At 31.6% G+C, this 21,457-nt stretch overlaps 2 protein-coding genes across 2 annotated transcripts; one reads left to right on the forward strand and one right to left on the reverse strand.

Annotated features, from left to right (window-relative positions):
* The first annotated feature begins 472 nt into the window (after nt 1–472).
* LOC145575515 (protein neprosin-like) lies at nt 473–10,063 on the forward strand. The gene is made up of 4 exons (XM_081633379.1): nt 473–574; nt 653–736; nt 8,378–8,515; nt 9,680–10,063. Exons 1-4 carry the CDS (start codon nt 473–475, stop codon nt 10,061–10,063), a joined length of 708 nt encoding a protein of 235 aa, XP_081489505.1.
* Nucleotides 10,064–11,537: 1,474 nt separating this feature from the next.
* Nucleotides 11,538–15,680, reverse strand: LOC145587507 ((+)-neomenthol dehydrogenase-like). Its single transcript, XM_081644244.1, has 5 exons — nt 15,490–15,680; nt 15,235–15,355; nt 13,266–13,524; nt 12,425–12,619; nt 11,538–12,292 (listed from the first exon to the last, which is right to left on the reverse strand). Exons 2-5 carry the CDS (start codon nt 15,327–15,329, stop codon nt 11,894–11,896), a joined length of 948 nt encoding a protein of 315 aa, XP_081500370.1. The 5' UTR covers nt 15,330–15,355; nt 15,490–15,680; the 3' UTR covers nt 11,538–11,893.
* Nucleotides 15,681–21,457: the final 5,777 nt, after the last annotated feature.

The following is a 21,457-nucleotide window of genomic DNA, read 5'->3' on the forward strand; positions in this document are numbered from 1 at the left end:
TGTTGAATCAAAACAAGAGAGTTAAAAAATATATAGTGTGATTGAAATTTTTAAATTTAGAATTGGGGCATTTAAAAACGGTCACTGTTAGAAAGTGAGGCACTTAAAAAAACGAAGCGGTTACTCATGATGGTAGGACACCTATTTGGTTCTTGTTGGGTTAAAGTTCAAATTAAAATAAAACAATTTTTGGGCATGAGCTACACTTGTCATATATGAAATTCATAAAAGAGCAAATATTGTTCCAAGTGGCACATATAATATCAATGTTTCCATTTTTAAATGTAATTTTTGTTAATAATATTTTATTTTTGGTAAAAAATCTTCTAAGTGATTCATGTGAATAAAGTCTTGATTATTTACCAATTTGGTGATTTCTATATTCAATTGATGTTGCTTTATATATATATATCTTTACTTAAGGAACATATATCATACATTATTAAAACAAAGTAGTATTTTGAAGTTAGAGATGGTTTCTCCTACTTTCATCTTAATGATCTTTTCTTCATTAGTTTTTAATGGATTATGCGGTTTATCGTTCTCTAACCAGCATGAAGTGAAGACTATCAAGGTACTTTCTTTTCACTTATCTATAAAAATCTTTGTTTAATTAAAGATATTTAATCTAAAATTCTTTTCTTGTCAATAGACAAAACATGGTGTTTATGATTGTGTAGACTTCTACAAACAACCGGCGTTTAACCATCCATCGCTGAAAAACCAATCATCTAAGGCAAGTTAAATAATGTGTGATTTAGGATTTTTTTTTTTTCACCTTATTATTACTGAAATAATTCAATTTAAAATTATTTTTCTGCTTTAATCTAAATATATTTTTTATATTATGTCTTATCTGACTAAACTTTGACCTTATATTCTATAATGTACACTAATTTATGAGGAAAAAATACATCAAATACGTGTTGTTAGATTTGCAATAATGTATATTTTATTCATATGTGGATTCATATATTCAATAAAGTAGTTAATTTTCATTACGAATTAAGGATTAGCAATAAAAACTTACCTATAAAACGATAAAGTATGCCAATATTTATATTTTTAGATAATTTTTTTATAATCTATATGAAATAAGTTTAAAAAATAGTGAACTAAACATAGCAATAGTGTTTATTTATTTATTTATTGACAGGAGCCATATTAGAAGTTGTTAACGATTATATGTATTCTTTCTTACTGTGTTAATCTTTTGGTTAAATTATTATATGATTATATATATTTAGGGGTGAGAATGGGTTGAGTACCCGTTATCACTATCAGTTCGGGTAATCGATAACCAATAACACAAAAAATGATATCTTGTGGGTACTTGCTGGGATCGTTTTAATGAGTAGATTATTAATATTCATTTATTATAACTTATACTCCCTATGTGTTTTAATAAATATTACACTTTGACCGACACATGGTTTTAGCCTTTTAAGCAATGTATAAGAAAAATGTTTTACACTTTGACCAACATATAGTTTGACCAACACACTTTAACCGACACAGAGTTGAGTGAGTAGTTGGACTATTAAAAAAGATGTAAAAGAAAAATAGTGGGTTAATAGTTTATTAAAAAGTAACGAATGTGAAAGGAAAGAAATACTCCCTCCGTATTTTATTATTTGTTTCGTTTCTCCATACGCTGAGATTTAGTAAAAAGGGTAGAAAGTAATATGAAGGAAGTAGGGTTGTGGAAAAATAAAGTATGATAGTTGAGAGGAGTAATAAATTAAAAGGCGTTTCTAGCAAAATCTATGTGCCACGTAGACCCTTTCACTTACGCCAAGTCACCTATTCAAACACCATTCAATCATCAACCTTGATCATTATGCAATGTCACTACTATTCCAACTCCATATAAAAGCATAAGCATAAGAAGATTCGAACACCCGACCACTTGTAGGAAACAAAGTTATTTACCCATCTAAGCTAATCAGCAACCCTGTTACACACATGAAAGTAAATGCATATAATTGAAAAAAAAAAAACACCAAAAATTATTTAATACATATAATCACAAAGTTTAAGTAAAGTAGCATCAACGTCCGGGCCACACACTAGTTAAAGTATGATATATAGTTTGGGATTCCACGTACTAGGAATGAAAAATTATTAAAATATTGTAAACAGGTTTAATTATAGAAAAAGGAATGGAGCAAGTAATAAAATACGAGCGCAAAAGAAAAATGGGACAATTAATAAAATACGAGGGAGTAATTATAAAAAAAAAATTAAAAAAAAGTAGTAATGGCTTTGGGTGGGGATCATGAAAAGAAAAAATATGATACTACCTCCGTTTTTTTATTTTGTTGACGCGTATTCCTTGTTGGGAAATTTTTTTAGTTGATACATATTCCTTTTTAGTAAGTTTATTTTTTGTCGACATACTACAAACTTGATTAAATAAGCTAAAGCACATGGTCTACTCACTTGCTTTAACATTCTCTTTTCTCTCCTTAATGTATGTGCCTAAATTGAACGTATTATCTTTATATAAACGTAGAAAGTATAAAAATTAAATGTAGTTTTTTGCCAAAAAGAAGTGTGATATTTATTAAAACACGGCCACATGTGGTAAGTGTAACACTAATTAAAACACGGAGAGAGTAGTTATTGATAATTAAAAATATTATTGGTTGAAGTTTTGCAGCGGCATGTGTGTCATGTCACTGTGGGACACTTTAAAAAAAATAGAGGGAATACGAAATAAAATAACAATATAGATATAGGATAATACATTTAAGTAGGAAAAAAAAGAAAAATAAAAGAAAAAGTTGTTTAACGGATTGGGTAACCGATAATTTTAAAATGATACCAATAATCATATTCGATAACAAATTATCGGATCAGGTATGCAAATCGTTATGTTTATCGGATCGGGTACCCTAATTTTAGATAATTTTTCTCAGCCCTTATTATGCCCGACTTGTGGATACTAGCTTAAAATTGGTAGAGCCCTTGAGTAGTACTCCCTTTTTTTTTTTTTTAATTCATCACTTTTATACTTAATTTATGCTACATGTATATTATATTATTTTTCTCTCTTCACAAAAACCCCACTCCAAATATTTTATTATTTCTCTCTATTTCATGATCCCTAATTAAAAAAAATACAATTTTTCTCACATACTATTATCTTTCTAATGGTCCCCTTGTACTTTTTTTTAAAAAAACCAAGCTGCGAAATATCATTAAATGAGATCAATTTCCGCCAAGTAATTAACCTTTGGAGGAAAGGACCTAACGATACAAACTCTTTACTACCTCTAGCATCCCAATATGCTACATTATGTGCTAGAGTGTTACCCGCACGCTTGACATGAGATAAAGAAAACATTAAAACGTGAAGCCAACCTATGAATATCATCATAAAACAGAAAAATAGGAGAGAAACCCGTTGCCTTGTGTAGGGAATATTTCAAGCATCCCAGACTCGAGCACCACTGTAATCATACACTTAAGTATGGTGGCGTCCAAAGGGAAGGAAGCTAGAACAAAAGAGTCTCCAATAAATTTTAGGAACTTGTAAACCGTTCACAGGGTGAAAGTTACACCCCTTTACGATCCATGAGATCGCTAACTCTATAGTGGTCTGGAACCATGACTGGATATTCGGGGATGAAGGTACAAATCCAACCTAAAAGAGATTGAACCTGCCCTAAAAATAGGCCTCTATTTTATTCATCTCATATTCATCTGCGCTTTCTGACTAACATACAATCAATAGGTTAACCATAAACCTGTTTAATCTATGTTGGTTGAATATTAATGCACAAACAAAACTATTATTGGTGATCACTTGAATTATAATCATATTAGCCTAAACAAGATTATTAATTATCTTATCAAGCGTGATTACAAGTACAAATTCCCTTTAACCATGCATAAAAGGCGTGATCAAGCAATAAAAATAATATATAATATATCAAGCAACAATGATAATAACAAATAAATATTCATAATAACCATGCATGTTAACAATAAAGCATAATATTAATAGCAAGATCCTAGGCATGATACTAACAAGAATAATAACAAACCTAGCATGTCACTAAACAATAAATATCAAAGCTTTAACCCTAACATGATACTAATATGATAAAAGGAAAGAATAAGAAGCATCATAGAGACATACATGATATTAGAAGTTTTAGTTATTACCCTAAACATGATAATAGGAATCATAAAGACATCCTAACATGGTATATGGTACTAGGAATCAAAATAATTAAAGCATAATATCTATATCAAAATAATAACAATTAAATTACTTACTTGGATGTCTCGTATCTCTTTCGAATAACAAAATACACACGTTAGTAACTTCAAGGAAAATAATAAATCAAACAAATAATTTAAATAATTGAAATAGGGATTTGAGACCAACCCTCAGAAATTATCAACCTTTCACGTCTAGGGCGAAAGCAACTTTGAAGTTGGCTAGGTGTGTCTAGAGTTAATGTATGCGGAATTTTGTAAGAGGGAATGTTTAGAAAAAGAATAGAGAGAGAGTAAGTTTCTAGCTTTTAAAGAGAGAGAATTAGAGATTGTTGATGATTAAATACGGAGGTCTAGGACCCTATTTATAGAAAAATAGTCTGAAAATCGAAAGAAAAGAGATCGAGTTCTATTCGGAATAAAAAACCTCTTGTTGTGAACGACAGGAGCCTGCGCCAGACGACAGGTACCAGCGCCAGGCGACGGGCTTGTCGCCTTGCGCCAAGTCATAAACAAAACCTGCTTTGCATGCAGAATCCTCTTCTTAATATGATTAAGAAGCAAATTCCACGCTTATCAATTAAAACCGGATTTATCATAAAACACTTATTTTATTCCAAATAAAACTCTTTAAAATATAATTAGAATTTAAAAGAACCTTCTAAATTATTCTAGAAGATTAAAATCAATCCTAATAACTTTAGGAATAATAATTAATATAGGCTCTCCTCTAGATCATTGGGCCACATATAAATCCATTTCGGGACCAACTTAGTATTTTCGCCATAACTTCCTCATTATTCATCGGAATTGGGCTTATAATATATCGTTGGAAAGCTCTTTTTGAGCCCGATCCAACTACACTATTATTGGACCCTTATAATAGAACAAACTAAATTGTACTGGCTATTTCATAAATAGGGCACATTTTTTTAAAAAACGGAAAGAGAGATATTTTAGTAAAAACAACCGCATCACTAGACTTTTCATACTTTCACTTCGTTCGATAATCAAGTGACGTGAAAGGTATTCATTACTGGGTTTAGTTTTGGGGAGACACATTTGGGTGTCTACACCTTGGCTCTAATAGCTCGCACCACATTCTCCACGTCACACTCGAGTTGCACTCTTGAGTATCCCAGTCTTTGCGCAAGGATCAGTCCATATCTACAGGCAGCAGCCTCTGCAAATTCAGCCTCCCATCCTGCTTCCTCCTTGCGAACAACAGAAGCTAGCAATGCTCCTTGCGAACAGGGGCTGCTACTGGGCTTGGTGTGGTAATAATGGTCCCCTTGTACTTATATTTAAATAAATTAACAATTTATTTTAAAGTAAATTAACTCTCCTAAAAGGCTAAAACTTTGTGTAAATAAATGTGATGTATTTAAAAAAAACAAAGACAGTATTACATACAAATAAAATTTTAATTACGTGATTTTCCTTTTCTGTTTATGTCCCAATAGACTATATCATATTGGCTACATGATTTCATCATCACAATATTTTTTTTTATGCACAGGTGATACCAAACTTGGTAGAGCTTCAACGACAGAAAGTTAACGACATTGGATTCAAGGACGATAGCTGTCCTATAAAAACTGTTCCCATTTTACGAATTAATCAAAATAATGACGTGGACAATCCTCTACCTCTTTATTTGCATTGCGTAAGTGTTTCTAATTAACTAGTTATTGGTTCGGGCGATGCCTCGGCTCATCATAATATTATAAATTTTATCAAAATTATTTAATTAGGAAAGGTTGAAAAATATTAATAAGTGAATGAAGATATAATAATGTATATCATCTTTCATTAATATATATAGATATATTAAATTTAAATAGGGAAGTTATACATGTGAAGAGTCAATGCAAGTAAATTATACATTATTACATTAACTTAAAGTTAGGGGAATTATTAGTATATACTCATGCTGTACCAAAAAAACAAATACCTTGAAAATAATTTTGTAAATAATTCACTTTTTTTTTTCCTGAGATAGTGAAGATACCATTAAGTATATAAATATTACCATTAGATAGTATAATGGTATCAAACTAGTTTCTGATGGTATAAATATGTCATGATATTTATCTAGTAGTACAAATAAACTGAGTAAATTTCAATGATATCAATGGTACACAAAATCTATTATTAAGACTCTTATGGTATTATATACGTTTCTAATAAAACACAAAATATACCATTAAAAATTAAAATTTCACTGAAAATGACCAAAATACCCCATGTTGTATGATGCTCATACATTCTCATACAACATGAGTATGTATCCAAAATACCACTTAAAGTTTCGCCAATAATATTTTTTTTTCAAAAATACTAAATATTATTATAGAGTACAATTCAATATGGTCAGAGAAGTGTGATGACAAATAGGCTAACACATGATGCACATGTGACAGTATGACACACTGACACCATAACTTATTGAAGGAAAGATGACACGTGACGTTTGCATGTTATTCTTATGAAATTATGATCTTAATTATATCATTATAAATCATAGAACGACACATTAAGGGCCTGTTCTTATTGACTGAACTCAACTGAATTGAACTGAACAGAGCTGAACTAAACTGAACTGAACTGAGCTGAACTGAACTGAATATTTTATAAGAGAAGGAAATTAGGAGCTAAACTTAACTGAGCTGAACTAAACTGAATTTCAACGTAAGAGAACATGCCCTAAGTAGTAATGTTTATGTTTGATGTTATGATGTATGCTTATAAAGGTATTTAATTTTGTTGGTTAGGCAAGCATTATTGCACTACGACACTGCGGCCCCGTTCTTGAGAGCTGCTTTGCTCTGCTCTGCTCTGCTGAAATCTGCTTTGCTCTGCTCTGCTTTGCTGAAATCTGCTCTGCTATGCTCTGCTCTGCTTCAATCTGCTCAGCTCTGCTCTGCCCTGCTCTGCTCTACTTAAAATTAATACTTAATATTAAATTATTATAATAATAATTAATATTTAATAATAATAAATATTTAATATTTAATATTTTATAATAATAATAATAATAAATAAATAATATTTAATAATAATAAATAATTAATATTTAATTATAATAATAATTAATACTTAATAATAATAATAACAATAATTAATTATTGATATTTAATAAAAAAATAAAAAAAATAATAAATAATTATTAATATTTAATAATAATAATAATAATAAATTATTAATAAAAATAATAATAATAATAATAACAATAATAATTAATATTTAATAATAATAATAATAGTAATAATAATAGTAATTATACTAACAGTAATAATAATATTTGTAACTAATAATATTAATTATAATAACAATAATTGATTTTTATAATAGAAATTAATATTAAGATAATGACTAATATTTAAAGATAATACTAATTATTAATTTTTAATAATAATAATTAAATAATATTTAATAATAATTATATTAATATAATAATAATTAATATTTAACTTAAAAAATTTAACTTAAAAAATTTAATTAGTAGTAGTAGTAGTAGTAGTGGTGGTAGTCGTGGTGGTGGTAGTAGTAGTAGTAGTAGTAGTAGTAGTCGTGGTGGTAGTAGTAGTAGTAGTAGTAGTAGTCGTGGTGGTGGTGGTAGTAGTAGTAGTAGTCGTGGTGGTGGTGGTGGTGGTGGTAGTAGTAGTAGTGGTAGTGGTGGTGGAAATTTTCATTTATATATATATATATATATATATATATATATATATATATATATATATGTGTGTGTGTGTGTGTGTGTGTGTGTGTGTGTATATTTGTAAAATATCCTTTTTTTTTTCTTTGAGGAAAAAAATATCCTTAATTATTTAAAGCTCATGGACATGTTTTTTACCCTTATTATCTATTAACTTAATTTTAAGTGTATTAATCACGTGACTTACACCCACTTTTAATTGCTAAAATATCGTGGAAAAAAAAAATGTGTTACAAGTAATTAATTCATGTAACAATTCTAAGAATTGATGCACAGCTGCACAAGGTCTACTGAACATGTACACTATACACCTCTAGCATGAGCATGTCATCCACTTTTTAGATCTACATCGTCATCTAATCCCTATATCTAATAATCATAAGGTACTTGTATCGATTTATGTAGTGATTTTCTTATTGTCTTTGATAGGCTGGAGGAAAAAGTTGCATAAATATACAATGCCCAGGTTTTGTTCAAGTGGCTACAGATATTCCTTTGGGTATATCCCCACCCAAGTACTCTACAATTGGTGGACTACAAGTGGCTTGGAATTTATCAATAGATAAGGTATGCTTTCACAAATTTTGTAAAAGATTTCTTTTGTGCTACCTCCGTTTCTTACTATTTTCAACAAATGAATTTTATCTTACAAATAATACCTTTTTGCTGCAACCAATAAAAAACGAAGGTGGTATAACGGAATTAAAGAGGGAGGAGTGAAAAGCTGGTGTCCGAAATATAGACTAAATACCAACAATACCCCCTCCGATTATTTTAAAACAATTTAGGTAATAAATAAAATCAATGAATGATAATCATTAACAAAAATAGAAAAAAATAAAATAAGGATTGATTTATTGACATAAAAAGCAGGTTAGACTACATAATAAATATAAAAATATCAAAAATTGAAATTAAAAAAACAATTAAATAAGAATATAACTTTTGATGATTTTAACAACCACCCAACCACTTTTTTTTTTTTTTTTTTTTTAAGGTAGGAGAAAGACCCTGACCGAACCTCAACCTTTACGGTTTTTTTGGTCCGATATTTACGGGTCAGACACTTTGGGAGTGAGAGGAAAGGTTAAGGGATCCCCACCCTCAAAGTGTCTTTAGTGGGGATTGAACCCCCCAACCTCAAGGTTGGAAGGTATCAATCTTACCACTAGAGTACATGACCAAGCTTAGCTTGGGAACCCAACCACAAATTGAGTATGCCAAATGTAAGTAATTGGTTTATATTTTGTATTTACTGACCTTGTTCAAATAATTATTTAGGAATATTGATATTTCTTGCATTTAATCATAGTTTGGTTTGTATTAATTTTGAATTTATTTACACTGGCTCTTTATTGAAAAGTAAAAAAAAAAAGTCGCTTTTTGAAAAAAAAAAAAAAAAAAAAAGAAAAGAAAAAACTACACGCATCGGATTGCATGCATAGAGTACTAGCATTGATTAAGCTAATATACATTACTGTATTTCCTCTCGTTTTTATTTACTTGAAGCACACCACTTTAGCATATACTTAAAGAAAGATATTATTTTGTTAAACTTAATGGAAGATATTAGACTAATAAACAGACAATAATTTATGAGATAGTTTTATAACCAACAAGAAGTGTTGAGTTGTTACGGTTTAAATTGTATGTATAAATAGCTTAACATGTCCGGGTTTTTTTTATTTAATCACTTTCTCAAGTATACAAAATTTTGATTTGAGGGTGTAGCATCAAGATGACGGGAATTGGTGGCTATCAGTATCCCGTAAAAGAAAAGCAATTGGATATTGGCCCAAAGAATTATTTAATGAATTGGCACAAGTTGCTGATAAAGTTGAATGGGGAGGTGAGGTTTATAGTTACGGACTAGGCTATCCAAAAGTTCCCGCACCTGAAATGGGCAACGGTCTACTAGCAACTACCAATGCTCCATATTCAGCAGTTATTGCACATTCTACATATGTTGATGAAAGCTTTAAGAATGTGTTAAATCCCGAAGACATTCATATGGTTTTGGATTGTGATCCACTTTACACTGTTATAGATGGTGGCTATGATACTGATTTTCATGGTCGCATGATATTTTATGGAGGCACTCATAAAGCATCATGATGACCACATTTTGCAATATAATAATAAATTTTAATTTACTCAAGGTTTTATTGTAAGTGCATAATGTGTAACTTTATATGTTGGATATGATGAAATGCACGATTAGCCTATGAGTTCAAGCCAAGATACAAAACCCAAATAGATCAATTTGGGACTTCATTGACGTAACTTTAATGAAAGATGATATAGATTATTATATTTTCGTTCACTTGTTAATATTGTTCAATATTAACCCCTTTTAATTAATTATGATCAAACTTATAAATCTATGATGAGTTAGACCAATGAGCCAATGATTAGTTTAGTAATATAATAAAAAGTGAACCCGTCAAATTTTTTTTGATCATTTAATATATTGAAAATGAATATTTATCATACAATCATAGAATAAAAAATAAAATAAAATAAAATAATAATAATAATAATAATAATAATAATAATAATAATAATAATAATAATAATAATAATAATAATAATAATAATAATAATAATAATAATAATAAAATTAAAAAAATTAAAAAAAAAAAAAAAAAAGAAAAGAATAGCTAGACCATATTTAATTAAATGAACAAATTTCATAAAAATATATTTTGTTACATTCATGCTTTGTTAGGATTATTAAAAGTAAACTAGCCTTTTGGCCCGTGCAATGCACGGTTTATTAATAGGTATATAATATATATAATTATTTTTTAATATATTTATATTGGCAAATGAATAGTTTATAGAAGAGAAGAAGAAGAGAAGATTAAATGCAATTGTAGTAGAAATTAAATTGGAGGAAAGTGAACTAAACAACCTTCAATCATTATACATGTATTGAATTAAAGTTTTTTTTTTTTTTTTCATAAGAGAAAAGGGATTTAAAAAAGAAAGATTAAATGAGGTGACATGTGGCATTGAAGAGAAAAAAAATGAAATGTACATGTGGCATTATACGGATGATAGTTTTTGTTTTTAAATACTAAGTATAGATAGATTAGCCAAAGTTGAGAGTATTAAAATAAATTTTTCGTTTTTATTTTACATGGCTTGTTTAAGTGGAGAATATGGTATAATAAGATTAATATAAATAAATAAATAAAATCATCCAACATTCGTTACATATCAGATACCCAAAAATTTGAAAAACAATATCCTAATGAGCATACAATATCCCTAATTTAAATATCCAAAAAATATCAGACAGATGCAGATCGAATTCTCATATAATCTAATTTTGGACAACCCTAATAGATAATGCCCTTTGCTAACAACTACTGTGTTTTGACTTGCTTATTGATTGTATACATAGCAACAGGGCAAAAAAGTTTAAGAAACACTAAGTGCACAATTGCAAAATATCATAATCAGCAACCAGATCCAAAATGAGTTAATGGTACTTCATTACACAATAAGCAAATCATACAGATTTCAATTAAAAAACAATGTAAATGTAGTTTTTGAGCAACAGAGCAAGCACCATACTCCAGCAAATATAGATGGGACTAAAACAAGTCGCTGGAAGCTATTGTGTACAGAGAGGATGCTAATTACGGATACATGCCAATACAAAGGGCAGATGCAAATCAGCAAAAACGAGCACAGTCCATACATTACTTTCCAGTTTCCACCACTCTTGAAAACAGAAATGCCATCGAGGAATCTCTAATTAGAGATATTGTTAAGTTAAATAGGCTATATCACCTAAACCATTTGAGACTTGCCTCAATTTAATTACAAAATTTGTATGTTTTCAGCTTTTCACTAATAAGATAAGCAGTAATTATATCATGAAAGAATTACCCGGAGAAACTAAAGCCAATATCTTCAAGGTGTAGCCAAAGTTTCTTAGAAGTGTATTTCACGTCTTTCAGCAAAAAATTTCCCATTGACAACAGGCTGCCCAGCAAGCAATGCAAGCCAAACACCAGTGTCTGCACCAATTTCAACAGACACATTACCAGTCCAACCTGTCATGGCAGTTTTTACCCAGCCAGGGCAAAAACAATTTACACTAATTTTTTCACCCTCAGGTCGATCACACAGTTTTCTTGCCAGATACCTGGAGTAACAATTAACAGCAAGCTTTGACATTGAGTACACAGTGGAGTTTTGAGGCCACCCCCCTAATGTCCAGCTACCATCTTTTGTTTGTTGCAGAAAGGTTTTCAGAGTATTGTCAATCAACTCCTCTGTGAGCAAGTCGTCGTTAGATAATTGTTCTCTCAAGCTAACATCTTCAATCCTCTGAAAAAAAATAGATATTTTCTGGGTTGATTAGAGTATGCAAGCATGAAATAAACTCAAGCATGTTTCTTTTTGCTTTCTTTTTGCTTTACGGTGCAAAAAGTCCGAAAAATATTGAGACAGTCAGCTTACATTTCTTCTGCCATTTAATCGGCCAAGCCTTGAGCTGACATTAACAATACGAGCACCAAACGAAGAAGGTTTCATTAAAGGGATCATAGCTTCAGTTAAATTCTTTGTGCCATAGTAGTTTGTATAAATAACCTGCTCTGCATGTTCAACAGAATTCTCTGATCCAACATCGAAATTGACACCTGCATTATTTACCTGAAAAGTAGTGAATGCTGAACAATTATGAAGCAGCAACATTACTTATAGCTAACGCAGAACTGTAATATAAAAAGTTTTTTTTTTCAATTATATTACTAAAAACTAACCCTACAGATTAAAGTTTATAGGGCTATGTCATTGTATAGTGTTATGAATGTTATCTACTCCAATTATTTCCAAAAACTGACACCTTGTGATCTAGTACCATAAGAATTGGAAAAAAATATATGAGGACATAGCCAATTAGCCATAAGCACCAAACTGTATGTCTCATCCCCAGCCGTGGAAAGTGAGCACAGCACAAATGAACAATCTTCCCCCTTAAATCCTTAAAGGGGCATCAATGGCCTTCAGATAATCTCAAGTCTCAATCATCTAATGAATCATCTATGTATATATCTCTCCATTCTTCTTTGTATGAAACTTGACTTTTATTAGTACTTCGTAAGTTACTACGCAAAAGAATGGCTTCCTAAGCATTCTAATAAAAATTGCAAGTCAAAGAAATATAGTAAGCCTAAGATGTGCTTGTCTTGGCCAAACGGGATGGGGGGACGCAACGTAAATAGATATACAAGAGCAACAACAACAAAGCCTTAGTCCCAAAATGATTTGGGAACGTAACAGAAATAGGTATGCTTACTAAAATATCCAAGCCGCCATAAGTCACTTTAATCCATTCAGCAAACTCTTTGATCGACTGAGGATCAACAATATCCAATTGGTGGAAATCCACCAACAGATCAGCCTCCTGCAGAACCTTCACAGCCTCAATACCAACTTCTGTATCTCTTGAGGTCAGTACAACAGTCATCCCATGACCAGCAAGTTGCCGAATAATCTCAAAGCCAATTCCCCTGTTACCTCCAGTCACTACTGCAACAGTTTCAGAGGTCCACCACCTAAGACACTCCAAAAAGAAGAAATGCCAAGAATCAACTTTTAAAGCAAATAAAAGCGCCTAGGAAAATCAACAGACCAAAACTCAATCATTCTTTAAAACTCTTCATTTTGAAAGCAACAGTTAAATTGTTTTCTCATGCTAGGTAAGCAAATTATTTATTTAGTTATGGTCCTTCCTCTAACATTTAATAATACATTTACTACGTCACTCAAAGAGGAATCTAAACACACATGAAACTACTCATAGAAGTGAACTAAGTGGTAAATTCCATAAAGGATGTAGTGATGAACCAATGTACCCTATTTTGCTGATGTCATAAGCCTCATTTTTGTTTAGATCCCAATTGAGCACTTAAGGAACAGCACCATAACTTGGTCACAGCCTCACAGAACAAATCAAATGGTGACAGCAATCAGTATGCAAAATAACATTTCAAAGCCAAAGCAACTAGACCTTTTATCAGCACAATTCATGTTCATGTTCAACCATATCGCTACACAAAGTGTGGCTAGACAAAACAAAATGTTCCCGCCTCATACACTCAATAAATGCAAACAATAACCAAACATACAAGCTACCATCTTAACAATATATCATGCTGTATCCTGCTAACCCATTTGATTAAATATTTTGGATACAACACACTCATAAAGGTTATAAAACAGACAACGCTCTAGCCTGTTTCATTTATAAGACCATATGCAATAACCTGATTGACATATTATATACATTGCTGCGTCATCCATTGCTATTTGCTGATGGTATCTGGATTCAGAGATGACAAAATATTTTCAATTTTACACAAATTTAAACACATAGGCCAAGATTGAATGCATCGAATGTTAATTGCAAATAATCTAATATTGAAGGGTTTCCAGGTTGTCCAAACATATTCAATGTTACCCCAAATTTGAAACACTGGCCAACCATTTGGGCATCGGATGATCAACTTCTAATGGTTACAAATTCCTGGGAGGTAAAAAATAAAAAAAAAATAAAAAAAAAAACTCAACTCTACCCAATTTCAAAACATAGGCCAACATTTTGGGCACTGGATGCTGACGAGTTCCCGGGAGGTCAAAACATATTACATTTCACCCAAATTTGAAACATTGGCCACCATTTTGGGCATTGGATGCTCATTATCTAAAGTAACAAGTTTCCGGGAGATCAACATATATTCAGTTACACGGCTTACACCTGATTTTGAAACATTGGCTAACATCTATGGCTTTGATGGTCAATTGCTAACGGTGACTAGTTTCCGGGTGGTTAAAAGATATTCAATTTCACCCAAATTTGAAACATTGGCCAACATTTTGGGCAATGGGTGATCAATTGCTAATGGTGCGAGTTTTTGGGAAGTCAAAAACATCCAAATTTGAAAAATTGTCCAACATTTTAGCATTAGATGAAAAACTATTAATGAAAGCATGTTTCCTGAAGGTCAAAACATATTCAATCACACCAAAAATTGAAGCATTGCCCAAAAATTTTGGGCATTGGATTTTCATTTGCAAACGATGGCCGATTTCCGGGAGGTCAAAACATATTCAATTTTACCCAAATTTATTAACATTGGCCAACATGTAACACCATATACTTAAATGCTGAAGATAACAATCAATCATTTTACAAAACAATAAACCAAAATTTCAAAACTTTTTAAATTTTTGAAAAAAAAAATGAAAATAGGGAAAGAAATTACCGCTGATTAGAATAAGACATTGTTCGAAGCAGAGAAATTTCTGTAATTCTACGTTCACGACGCTCCTTTGCGCGCTCTTTTGATCCTTTTCCCATTTTTTAATTTTAATTCTTTATTCTTCCTACAATCCAACAAAAATGGAGATTAGAAAAACAAATCAATAATTGATGCAATTATCATAAAAAATACAGAGAAATTATACAAATAAGAACCCTAGAATTCAAAATGAGGGGAGAAAAAAGGGGAAGCAATTACCTTGTGTAATGTTGATGAGAAGAGGAGAAATTGAGAAAAAGAAATGGAATGAAAGTTCAGAAATGATAGTATTGAGAGGTCAAGAAATGGCAATGGCGGTTGTCTGCTGCCATTTTTGATTGATCAACAGCTTTGCCAAGCGGGAGGAAAGGAAGATCTAAGATAAAGTTGGGGGGCTTGGCTTTGTTCAAATTTTTAAGAATTTCAAGGGATTTTTTTTGCCTTTTATATACCCTGTTTCTTTTGTCTCAAATTAGTTGCCAATGTCGAATACACTTGGGAAAAAAGGTTGTCATAATCTGATCGATCCAACCTGATTTGATCCCAACATACCTGATCCATGTTTTGATTTACATGAACACAATAAATTAACATGACTTAATTTTTAAATACACTTGCCCTGATCTCATCGAATCCGACCCGGTTATCTAAATTGATACTTGTAGGCAAAATAATTGGTTAATTTGGCTTTTGTATGGGTGATTTTTGTTACGGCCATTTAGATAAGGTTTTTTATTTAGGTGAAAGTTATTTGCAATACTATTTAGGTTCAAATTATTCTCAAGTCGGTCACAAACTTAATTTGGTAATGTATATGAAAGTTTTGTTCGTGTAGCCATATATAGTTTAGTGCAATCTTGATTCAATTCTCGAGTTGGCTCAGGTGTCAAGTTGATCTCGAGTCAAATTTATTCAACTTGGATCATATTTTGAGAGGTTTAAAATGTTTTTATGAAGTTTACTCTCTTTGTTTTATGAAAATTTTCTCACTTTAGGTTTAAGTTTATTCCATAAAGCTCTTCTCAATTTTACTTTACTACTACGTATTTGTTAGTCTAGTCATATATAGTTTGCAATCTTGATTCAATTCTCGAATTTTCGAGTTGACTCGGGTGTCAAATTGATCTCGAGTCAAATTTATTCAACTTGGATCATATTTTGAGAAGTTTTATGATGATTTGATGAAGTTTACTCTCTTTGTTTTACGATGTTTTTCTTACTTTAGGATTAACACCTTAAGTCTGTTCCATAAAGTTCTCCCCACTTTTACTTTACCATTTTATTTTTTTTCAATCAATGATATATTACTCTCACTTTTTATTTTTTACCTCAACTTCCCACTTTTTAAAGCTACTTTTCTTATTACACCATATCTATCTCGTTTTAAAGTAATCACAAGTATCAACTCGTATTACTTTATTTATTTTTCTCGTTATAACTCTACAAAACAGAGGGAGTATATTAGTAGCTTTAGCTATAGGAATATATACCAGTAGTAATCGGAGTCCACGGCATTAGATGTATCTCGTCAAAATGGTTAGTGGGTTGGATGAATTCGTCCATTTATATAAGCTGGGTCAAATCCACAGTAGTTGGACACTACTACTAGTACTACTAATCCATGCAGCCGCCCGTGCAAATTTTTGTTGTGACTTGTGAGATGTGATTGGTAATATGGTATGAATGTATGATTGAGGGGCTAATTGGCTAAACTCCTAAATCCTAGCTATTGGAATGGTATAATTGACCTATGGAGCTCTATTCTTTCTAAACTTGAGTTTGGATATTCTACATGGTTTGAATAATTTAGCTAGCTTAGGCCCTATTCTTTTAAAGCTGCTTTGTTCTGCTCTGTTCAATGACTTAAAAGAACAGGACCTTAGTCTATTCAATATTGCACTGATAATTATACTTTGAATATTATGTTGTATTGTTTATAACATGGCTATATAGATAGATTCGACTATGACCTGACCCATATACCAAGCAGTCTTAGTAAATGGGTCATATTACTACAAGGATTGTGTTAATGTTAAGGCTTGTTGGAACCCAATGTGTATCACTTATGAGTGTCCCACATTGGAGAAAGAGGAGAGATGGTTTCACTTTATAAGATAGAAGAGTAACTCCTACTATTGCCAATTGGTTTTAGTATGGAAGCTCCAAAGCCTTGTTTGTGGACCAAACTCTCCTCCTCCTTGTTCGGGTTGCCCAAACCCATTTCATATTGTTTCGAAATTTAACATGGTATCAGAGCCCAGGTTTGTTGGGCCGTTTATAACTGGGATTTGTCAAGCCATTGGTTAAGGGGTCTCTATTGGATGTTCATTCCCAAAGAGAATTTATATGCCCAGGGCCCCAAAATTTGAAGCCTAGATTTTTTTAATGCAAGCCCAGGAACAAAATAAATTATGTACTGTAACACGCTAATCACATAAATGCATCATTAAACCTACTTCTTGAAACTTCTGTCTACAGTAAATCTTCTCCTAGAAATAATCACCTTCAATTTTGGAAGTTTAATATTCCAACTTTCCAACATTCCCCTTTATATCAATTTCATCCGTATAATATTGAATTTCCAAAAAAAAAAAAATGTATAACCTTCCTTCTTCTATGAAATTATTTATCTCCAATTCTCCATCGTTACTTTTATATTTCTAATTTTTCATCTTCTTTCCCAATTATAATTGCCAAAAAAATGAATCCTATAAACGTTCTTCTCTAGCTTCAAATCTCAATAGGTTTCAACGGGACAAATTATCCTAAATCATTGAAAAGCTCTTTAGTTTAATTTAATTTTTTTGTTTCAAATGTTGTTCATTGATTTTTCCCAAAATTAAGGCATTGAATTATTAAATTTACATGAAAGTATCCTAAATATTTAGTTTTAGTCTTTAAATGAAATCATATGAATTATCTAATTGTTAGATATACTCCTAGTTTGTCAATTACGTAGTAGTTTTAATATACTACTTTATTCAATCATTCAGAAGTTTTTTTTTTTTTTTTTTTTTTTTTTTAACTTCGTCAAATTTTTTGTTTTTACTAATGTCCAGTAACTCATTTTTTAAAATCTAAAATTGAAAAATTTTTCTTAGATGAAGATAAATTGATTAAGTGATACTTGTATAAGATCGATAAATAGATTAACAATAATAATAACTAATAAATTAATTAGTACTCCGTATTAGAATGTGATATTGTTGATTAAAAGAATGTTTTTTTTTTTCCGTATAAATGTTTTAATTTACTTGTAAAATAATACTCCGTACTGTACTTTACAAAGTGTTGTGTAATACGAAGTATATGATTTGTATATACAAGTATTATTATTGTATTAAAAAAATAGTATTGTATCTAAAAAAGTATTGCAAAAATTTTATCGCATACCTGAATTATTTTTTTCCAATTAATTAATAAATTTAAGCATTAACTTATAAGGGCCCCATTTTATTATTTGCCCTTAGGCCACCAAAATCTCAGAAACGGCCCTGGGTGTGCTCTAATTCTAAGGACACTCACAAGTGAGGGGGAGTGTTGGAACCCAATGTGTATCACTTGTGAGTGTCCCACATTGGAGAAAGAGGACAGGTGGTTTCACTTTATAAGGTAGAGGAGTAACTCCTACTATTGCCAATTGGTTTTAGTATGGAAGTTCCAAAGCATTGTTTGATTGCAAGAGAGAAAATGTGAACTGCCTTTAAGGCGAGATGGCTCAAGAAACCCATTTTAATAGTTAAATAAGTGTTGTATTTTATGAGAGATTGGTTATATAAAGCTAAGTGTCTTAAGGCACTCCCAGACCAAATTATATTTACTTCCTCCGTGACCAAATTATATTTACTTCCTCCGTTACACATTATGTGCAACAATTTTCAAAAACGGAAAATAACACATTATGTGCAACAAAGTAAAAATTTCCATTTATAGTAAATATTTTTGTGTAAAATGACCCATATGCCCTTACTTAAGTTCAATAACATACATTAAATTAAGATTATATGTTATTATTATATTAAACTAAATTAATTCATTTATGATAAAATCCCTAATCTTAATATCTCTCCTCCCTCACAACCTATCCACCGCCATCATCACCAACTGTTCACTCACCTCCATAACAACCATCACCACAACAACCATCACCACCACAACTACTTCTCATTCTCTTCTCTCTCTGCCACGACCCCAGCCCACCTCCAGGCCAAAATGCCCCACCCAGCCGGCCACCCATAATCTCGAACTCCCACTCCATTGCTGCCGCCCTGAAATTCCCAGATAATTTCCGACCAGCCTCACCTAACCCAAAAGCCGCTTCTCTTTCTTTTTTCTTCTCCGAAAACCACCGCCGATCGAGTCACTAGCCCTATTTTCCCTCATCAAAGTCGTCGCCAACTCTTTTTCCCCTTTTTTATAGCCGCTGATCATCCTCAAAATTGAACCCTAAAAATTGATCGGGTTTTGTTTGACTGCGAATTGGTTGAGGTAGGTTTTCGGTAGTTATGGAGGGGTTTCAAATCTTGGTTGTGTCTATGATTTGGGTGGGTTGGGGTTTCGGATCGATCTTGGCGGTGGTGACTGGGTTACGAGTTGCGGTGTTGATGCAAGTTGTCTGAAGTGGGTTTTGGTGGTTATGATGATGAGACGGGATGGGGTGGTGGTGGTTGATGATTACGGGATGAGGTGGTGGGGGTTTCGGGGTGTGGGTAGCTGTGGGTGGTGGTGGAGGTTGCTGCTGGTGGGTGGTGGGCGTGGTGGATGTTGGTGGGTGGTGGGCGTGGTGGATGTTGCTGCTGGTGGATGGTGGTGGCTGATTAATTTTCCCCCTTTCTTTCTCCTACCCTTAATCACAATTCACAAACCCTTTACTTTGTTAATCACCTATTAACAAATTTTATCTTGGGAAACGTGCAACAAGGTTTGTTGCACATAATGTGTAACGGAGGAAGTATATGGTTAATAAATTAATGACGTAAGAAGTATATTTTACAAAGTGGAAATAGTCAATGCCCCCCCCCCCCAACTTCCACCCCTCTTATATATTTTACTTAATTAGGTAATATTCACCTCACCTTATTCAATTAATATGCAGTTAAAAAAATATAAGATCAGTAAAAAAAAAAAGCTAATTTTCAACGAAAATAAGTTTAGTGAAAGATAAATGTTAATCAGTGAAAATAACCGGTTTACAATAATTTTGTTGTACATCGAACATTTTGCGAAAAGTGACCCTTTTTCGTACAAAAGTGACCCCTTTTTTTTCACAAAAGTGACCCTTTTTTCCACAAAAATGACCCCTTTTTTCCATAAAAGTATTTTTTTTTTCACAAAAGTGACCCTTTTTATTCACAAAAGTGACCCTTTTTTCACAAAAAAGAGGCACTTTCTTAGGCTCATCTACTTTCATAAAGAGATTTATAAGATTGCTGAATGCCTATACTTCATCTCATCCATCTTATCAGAAAGAGCCAATGCTTTCAGTCATCTTTCCAGTACAGTAACAATTCAAAGAGCTCCATACAAAGCCTTTTTTCTCTTCACAAGGAAGACTATCAAGTACTTCTCTGCTTTGCAAATACCCTTAGCTTTACAGAGTACGACATACCAGGCCAATAGGAAGTGCACTTTAATTACATACGAGATACGACATACCAATATACCACGATAGTATCAAATTAGCAAGAATGCTTAAATTTGTCCTTCTCCATCCATTCAAGGATCTGTATGAAGCAAGATCACAAGATTCAATCATGGAAGAAAATGATTTGCAGCAAAAAAGGAGAGAAAAGAAAAGTAAGAGTAGAGAGAGAAACTTAAAGAAGAAAGCACTCAAAGAAGATCCAGAAAATGAAAAAAAGGAAGAAGGAGCAAGCAGCGAGCCGATTTACAATATCGTTATTGTAAATCGGATTTTAATAAATTTTTGTGAAATAAGTATCTCTAAAGAACAAATTTTTAGAGAACAAGCAAAAATAATTTAACACTAGCAAATTCATTTTAAGTTAAGCAAAAAAAACTTTAGTTTGAGTAAAAATAATTTCAATTCAGTAAATAAAATTTCAATTTATTAAAAATAATTCTAATTCAGAAAATATAATATCAATTCATTAAGAATAATTCCAATTCAGCAATAATAACTAGGAAAAATTGAAAATAATAATCCCACCTTTCGCCCATCTGCTTA

The sequence above is a fragment of the Chenopodium album genome, chromosome 2 (assembly GCF_948465745.1).
Source record: "Chenopodium album chromosome 2, dcCheAlbu1.1, whole genome shotgun sequence".
Taxonomy (NCBI): domain Eukaryota; kingdom Viridiplantae; phylum Streptophyta; class Magnoliopsida; order Caryophyllales; family Amaranthaceae; genus Chenopodium; species Chenopodium album.

Bases quoted from the DNA above. Each gene is read 5' to 3' on its own strand.
- LOC145587507 (XM_081644244.1), bottom strand. From the start codon at position 15,329: ATGGGAAAAGGATCAAAAGAGCGCGCAAAGGAGCGTCGTGAACGTAGA. The intron at 13,525-15,234 runs GTAATTTCTTTC...GGAGTGTCTTAG, and splicing joins ATGTCTTATTCTAATCAGCG to GTGGTGGACCTCTGAAACTG. The intron at 12,293-12,424 runs GTAAGCTGACTG...ATTTTTTTTCAG, and splicing joins GATTAAATGGCAGAAGAAAT to AGGATTGAAGATGTTAGCTT.
- LOC145575515 (XM_081633379.1), top strand. From the start codon at position 473: ATGGTTTCTCCTACTTTCATCTTAATGATCTTTTCTTCATTAGTTTTT. The intron at 737-8,377 runs GCAAGTTAAATA...TGTCTTTGATAG, and splicing joins TGAAAAACCAATCATCTAAG to GCTGGAGGAAAAAGTTGCAT. The intron at 8,516-9,679 runs GTATGCTTTCAC...TTGAGGGTGTAG, and splicing joins GGAATTTATCAATAGATAAG to CATCAAGATGACGGGAATTG.